The 7175-nt window shown below is 42.6% G+C and overlaps 1 protein-coding gene across 1 annotated transcript in view; it reads right to left on the bottom strand.

The window, feature by feature from the left end:
• LOC106000629 (vomeronasal type-2 receptor 116-like) overlaps nucleotides 1–6228 on the bottom strand; it is a 10644-nt gene extending 4416 nt beyond the window's left edge. The window contains exons 1-3 of the mRNA XM_013035911.1: nucleotides 6029–6228; nucleotides 1136–1424; nucleotides 38–757 (exon numbers count right to left, since the gene is read on the bottom strand). Of these exons, the coding sequence (XP_012891365.1) occupies nucleotides 38–757; nucleotides 1136–1424; nucleotides 6029–6228 (1209 nt within the window). The remainder of the gene's footprint in view (nucleotides 1–37; nucleotides 758–1135; nucleotides 1425–6028) is intronic.
• Between the last annotated feature and the right edge of the window lie 947 nt (nucleotides 6229–7175).

Genomic DNA, 7175 nt, shown 5'->3' with positions numbered 1-7175 from the left:
TGAGATGGAAAATCATCTGGTGAAGGGCATAGGACACAGCATACACAGCGTTGTAGATGTTGTAACTCTCGTCTGACATGGTCATGTCAAAAATGTGCCTCAGCATCCAATCCAGTGTGGCAATGTATGAACAGTGCCCCAAGTCTCTACAGTCAGACTTAACCAGTAAGCAATAAACAGACTGAATCCATGACATGGGAAGGGAATTATCTCTTGAGTTCTTGGAGAAGATCTCTGTCAGAATAAAATTGGTGAACCCAGAAGTGTTTCTATGGTGGTGAGAGAAGATGAGAGGTGCATGGAAAGGGTCAATGAGAAAATGTCTTTTAGCAATAGTCACATCATCATAGGGTGAGTTCATGACCCAGACTTTCTCTGTAATTAAAAAGTACCCAAATTTAAGAATAAAGCTTAGTAGAAATTTACTGTCCCCATAAATGATAATCACATTGGTTGATGATTCCATTAGCTGGCGATGCATCCATAGATCATTTGTGAAATCTAAAAAGGCACTGTAAGTGATCATGTTCTCAAAGGCCAAACAAACTCCATTCTTGTCCATCTCTTCTCTCAATTCTGAGAGGAACCACACACCATAGTCATCTTCGGTGATGAATAGTCCCACCCAGGTCCAGCTGAAATGAAGCATCAAGGAGACTATGGCCAGGGCTAGAGCTGAGTCCTTGGCAGCCATCTGATAGACAGTACCAAACTTTCTATGGTCACTCAGGAGAGGATCAAATGACCCAAAGGTGAACTATAGGGAAACAATGAACACAACACCAGGAAGAGGATGGTCATAGGCAAGTATCAGTCCTGGTGAGAACTAAGCAAAAACTGGTAGAGGTGGGGGAAAAAGGTCAATTTTCCACTTGCAAAGTCATGTCCTATGTTTCAAGCTCATTGTAGACATGTAAGGATAAGGCTCAGAGCTTTGGATAATCCTTTGGACTCTTACAATCTCTCCTTTTATTTATTTATTTTTGCAGGAAAGAAAATGTATATGTCCCACCCATTTCCAGAGTCTTTTTCCTGTGAGATCATGCATTTAGAAGGGATTGTGATAAGTCCTCTTCTTCAGCCAGTCCAGGAAAGAGTCACTGTGGACATGGCTTCACACCCCTCCCAGCCTCACCTGTGGAAGTTTGTAGAGGTCCAGCAGTGTCCAGATTGGTACAGATGTGCTTGAGGTTCCTGTGAGTACTGCTAAAGCTTTGCTGTCTCTTCTGCAGGTGTAATTAGGGCTGTTTTTATTCTTCCCAGACAGCCATATGAGTGGATCCTCTAATAAATCAGTATCTTTGTAATGTGCACTATAGATCTCAAACCCTATAGTCATGTTGGGTAGCAGATGAGCATTCTTGTTGATCTCCTCCACTGCAAGCACCAGGGTGAGAAGCAATTGGTATTTCTTTAAGTTGATACTGAAAAGAGGCCAGAAATATTTGGGTAGGTATATTTGTATTACAAATGATTAACTGCAAACCTTCTGACTTTTTTGAATCAAATGCCTATCTCTACACACAGTAGTATGTGTAGATCCTATCTTCCAACAGGATGACATTAGAATTTGGAGTCTTAGAAAAGTTTTCAGTATTGGGAGAGCTCCTGAACAGGACTTGATCAGCATATATGAGATTACTATTCTTTTGAGATTACAAAGGGTGGGGAGGGATGAGCAAGTTGGCTTTTCTATTCTACCACATATGGATATGTGAAAAACACTGTTGTCTGCTGGGACACAGGAACATGCCCAGTCACATCCCAAATCATTGAGTACCTAGAATTACCTGTGCATATGAAGAACACTTAAGAAATAGAATTCAAATTGAGAGTATATTGTCCACCTGAGTTTAGCCAATACAAGCAGAGAGACAGGGCCTACTGTGTTAGGAACAAATACAAAAGCAGGCTGCCTTGTGTCTATGCTCACTTGCTAAACTTTTGCTAATGGTGCACATTTCTGCAAAGAAGTACATCTTGCCTTGTGAGGAAATTAAAGAAGACAAAGAAATTAAATTCATGTTATGTGGTGGAGGAACACTAAGCTGACGCAGAGAATGTCATTATTCAAGATGGCAAGAAAGCTAGAACATGAAGATTGCTTCACCCAACAAAAGAACAGATGAGAGTCACGAGTTTGGACCAGAAGACACTTCTCTAGTAGAATAAAACAACAGAAAAGAAAGTGTGAGAAATGGTGGAAGAATCTGACTCCATATTCCTCCCCATCATCAACGTTAATAACTCAGAAACCCTCTGACACTGAAGGGAAGGAGAGAGTTCAAGTTAAATCTCAGGATCATCCCCATACACTGAGACCAGTGCTAGGGAAGTGGTTATAGTCTCTACTCTTGGGTCCAGACCTTTAGATTGTGTCTCTGGAACTGGTTTAGGACAGAGAAGAAAGACATTTCCACAACCTCCCTCCTCTAATTTTGTGAACAACAGCAGGTACTGGATACAACCTCCTATTGAGCAGGGCATGAGTGGGTCAAGGTTTTTTCTTAGAACCCTGTGTCAGGCATGTCATGTGTGGACCAATAATCCAGAATAAACTAGAGGCACTGTTTGAACTTAGATCCTCAGATCTCAGCCTTTTAAGTAGCCAGGATTTCAGGCATTAGCCGCCAGTGCCCAGCTTGTGGTCCCCATTACAAAGCATTCAATGCTTCTCTGGCACAGCACAATTCTCCATCCCACTTATGGGTAGGACAGGGAAGTAAGATGGTGACATTGTCCTAGAGCTTAGTGTGGCCCAAGTGATAGCACTAGAACTGTGCCATGACCCCACAGCCAGGCCAACCTCTGGCAGAGCTCTGTAATCACCTCAGTACCTGGGAAAGTCATCTACCACCAGACAGTCTGAGTTTTATTCTAGCTATCACTAATTGGGTATGGTTGTGGCCATCTTGGCCCATGAGAACACTGCCACTACGTACAAATTGTGTGCTTCTTAGTGCTCACCCAGCGCTCTGGTCTTCATTGCAATGGACTGAGGATGTAGTACTGAGTCAGGGTAGACTAGAGAAAATGAGGCCTGGTTAAAGCATGCCAGGAATTCAAAAACTCAAACTTAATACTTGTCCATCTACTTCTCTTAATATTAAGGGAACAAAGTAATTTAGTGGAAAATGTAGTAGCATAGATTAGGAGAAAATGGGGTGTGGTAAGCTCACAGCAAATAGAGAGCTATTCATTCATCTACATCCCTTAAGATCAAGTGACTAAAATCATTGAGCAGAAAATGAAGCCAGATAAATTGAAGAAAATGAGTCTTGGTGAAGGCAACTCAGAAACATGATTTAGAAAAACAGAGACACTATCTTTGCTTCAAAGAGACATAACGGGATGTATTTCTTTCCTGAGAATGCATTTCTCATCATATGAATTAACAGTTGTCTGGCAGCATGTATGCCTTCCCAAAAAATGCTCCCCCAAATCATAAGCAACATCCTACACAAAATATAGACAACAGCACGCCTTCCTCACTGCAAGGGTAATCATTTGTTTTATGGAAGGATGCCTTCTTATCTGAAAAGAATGTCCAAAACATATAGAAATTCAGAAAGTGTAACACCAGAAGTGATTAGAGCAAAGATGAGACACATATGTTTGAATAACTTTGAAGTTAGTCCTCCCACCTTTACTGCATGAATACCCCTGGCAGCCCAAGAGCTGTGTATCTCTCCTCTGTTAGAGTGTGTCTTTGAATTTCTGTTTCCTGTTTGTTTATTTGCTTGCTTTTTTGCTTCATTACTTAGTAAAACTCTGCCATAGTTTCTTACCGTTGTGACTTGCATAGAATTTCTTATTCTGAGATCCAAGTCAAGAAGCCTAAGTGAAGAGTGCCTACTTTTAGAGGGAAACTTCATTAACCTTCACCTGTTTTTGTGACACTGCTGATTGGTATTCCAGGTGTAATAGAGTTCTGGTGGCCACAGTTGTGACTAAGGCCTGTTCCAGAACAAAGATCTTGCCACTGCTACACAGAAACATCTCACAAGGCCATTTCCTGTGCATGAGCATTATGGGCCCCCGCATGACCCAAGAGGAGGCATGCTGGGACCCTCGACTCAGTGGGTTTCTCCTTGAGGTTTTTAGAAACACAGAGTATTTGTCACCCAACTTGCCTTTGGTTTTCTCCACTACTGAAGAGGTTTATCACCTCCTAGCTCACTTCCTTCAAGTCCTTTGCTCCCTCTAGTGGTGACATTGTGGAAATCGCCTGGAATTTCTTGAAAGGCACAAAGCCAGACCAGGCAGACTGGTCTAATTCTGAGACATTTCAAAGGACAGATGGTATCACGGTTCTAGTATGAATCAAGAATGTTCCAGAACAATGAGTTCTCCTAGCATTCAATATAATCAGTATGGGGAAATTCTCATAGAGACAAGCTCAATTCTCATGTTTATTTTTGATATGCTATTTTACAACATAACTGTGAAGCTTGACAGCTAGAATGTTAGTAATACTAAATATTAATTGGGAACTGGTGGTTCAGGCCTTTAATTATGGCTTCTGAGGAGGCTGAGATCAGAGAATTATGTTTTGTAGTCACATTGGGCAGGAATGTCTGTGAGACTCTTATGTACAATTAAACACACAGAAACCAGTAACAGAGATGTTGGTCAAGTAGTAGACTGCCAGCCATGAGAGAAAAATGCTAAGGGACAGCCATCAGGACTTGAGTTCACGCCTGTGTACAAGAGTTTGTGTGAACATGCACACACACACACACACACACACAGAGCTCAATTAGAGAATGGACAGAGCAGAAGACAACTCTGACATCTCCTATCTCCCATGGAGGTGCATTTCTAATGCTGGGTTTACACATGAGTCCCATCTGTCTCACTCACTTCCACACCACATTCAGTTGGCTTCAATATCCTTCACAAATCTCTCATGGAATAAAGTATTCCTCTCCTGAATAAAGCCCATACAGGGTGTTTCCACACAAGTTGTCTGAGAAGATTCATCTGTGACTTCCCAGTTTACAGAGAATTCTGTATATCTGAAAGAAATGAGCTTACCTGGGTCAAATGCATGAATCAAAGTGTGCATAAAACACATGAAAAAGCCAGGTGCAGGTGGGTCATGCTTGTAATCCTAATTACTAAGGAGGCTGTGATCTGAGGATGCAAGTTCAAAGGCAGCCAGGGCAGACAGGTGGGTGAGATGCTTAACTCCAATAAACCACAAGAAAACAGGAAGTGGTGCTGTGACTGAAGTGGTAGAGCCCTAGCCTTGAGCTGAAGAGGTCATGGACAGCACCTAGACCTACAGTTCAAGCCCCACAAACAACCAATAACAATATGGAAAAACATTCAAATATATTTTAAGAATTCATGAGCAGGGGAAAATAGATAAGCCTGGCTAGATGTCAGAGAACATGGAATAGAAGCAGAGCTTCTGGGAATGACATAGGAGATAGGCTCAGACATGGACAGTAAGACAGAAGTTCACTTACATTAGTTAAGGGGAAAAATAAAACGGATCATGGATCTCTTATTCCTGAACTGACCAGCAGCTCCCCTTTCCCAGTGCTTTGCTGACATGAAATAACCCCAGAAGCAGAAACTGCATGTCTGTCCTAAGAAATGTTGTCCTGAAGGAGGTCCAAACATTGGTCCTATTTTTAAAAGTATAAGGACAGATTTGACTAAAGGTTCCCTAACCTTTGATGTATGGATGGGGACATTGTGCTTTAGTGGCTAGTATGTACTCTTGGTCACCCAAATGACACTGAACCAGGACAGTTCAGGCTGGAGGAATCACAATGATGGTGAGGTGGTCTGGACAGTGCTGGGAAATGGGAGTGGAATGAAGACAGACAGAGACCTCTCTACCCATTGGAAAGAAGAAAAATATTCATCAGGAAAACTGGAAATAAAGTAGAACTGTTATGGTGAGGACAATGTAGAAGATCCAGAGAACATTAGTGGTTGCGTCCAAATTTCCCCCAAACGGTCTGATAGCCAAACAGAAAATGCAAATTTTAAGAAAACCCAAGACATCACTTACTGATTGCTCTGTTGTTGTGCAGCAGGATCATTCATGTTGTGAACAAATTCCCAAGAATAAAAGGGGAAAATCCCAGCAATGACCACATCTCCCTTGCAGCGTGCCACAGATTTCTCTGTGCAAATGTGTCGGTCATCTTTCGAGGAACTGACCACGAGCGGTTTTTGGAGGAGAAGCAGTGTCAGAGTCACAGGGAACATTGCTGCTGCTTTGGCCTGGAGCTGTGATTCTGGATGCAGACTGAGCCAGCAGCATCAGATGGGTGTCTAAATGGATCTTCAGTTTCTGTGGCTTATTGTTATCTGGACGGCCACTGGGACACCACACCACGGGCCTCCTCCACTGTCCAAGAGGAATACAGAGCCCTTTCTGCCCTCCAGGTATACATCTGAGGTCCGGCTTCAAGGTCAAAACACAAGTTGGAAAACATGTGTACCATCTTCTTCTCCACACCCTCAGGACTGTCATTTCATCCAAGACTGTAGATAATGAAACTCCAGGGATGGATTCCTTTCTTGTTGTGTTGTTCACAAACTAGTGTGAAAGCAAAAACTTGAAAGAAAACAAGCCCACAACATAAAGTACCATAGGAAAGCCACTAGGGATGATGGAAATGGATGACACCAGAGGATGCCAGGTGAAGTCAAAAGGTAATAGAGGGCCATGGCCAACAAAGACCCAGCATTATTGGAGCACCATCGAAGATGAGGATGGGCAGACTCACAAACCCAGGACCAAGGGAGCCACAGAGGTTTGGTGAAATGACCCATTCAGGTTTCCATAACAACTCCACATGCAGAAACATCCAGAAGAGGTCAATGCAGTTATTTCCTGATGCAGGAGGTATCAACAATCTCCCTGTATTCAACCATTAAAGATCAACACTTGAAGGTCAAGGTGCACAACCAATTGGACATTTAAAATGTGTCTATGAATGCATTGTGGTGATTCACTGTTAGATAGAGATGTTCTATGATCTATGACTTTCTGAGAAAATAGCAGGCCTGCCCATTGATTATCCTGGAAGTTGTGTGTCTATGGATGGGTTTTGTTCTGCTCTCTGTCTTGGTCATGTCCTGGGTGCTGGGGAAACTCCTGTTCTCACTTAGACAGGCATGTGGTCCCTGCTCTGTCCATGTCTCCCTAC

The sequence above is a fragment of the Dipodomys ordii genome, unplaced genomic scaffold (genome assembly GCF_000151885.1).
Source record: "Dipodomys ordii isolate 6190 unplaced genomic scaffold, Dord_2.0 Scaffold230, whole genome shotgun sequence".
In the NCBI taxonomy this organism is placed as follows: domain Eukaryota; kingdom Metazoa; phylum Chordata; class Mammalia; order Rodentia; family Heteromyidae; genus Dipodomys; species Dipodomys ordii.
This window is presented reverse-complemented; position numbering and strand designations above follow the sequence as displayed.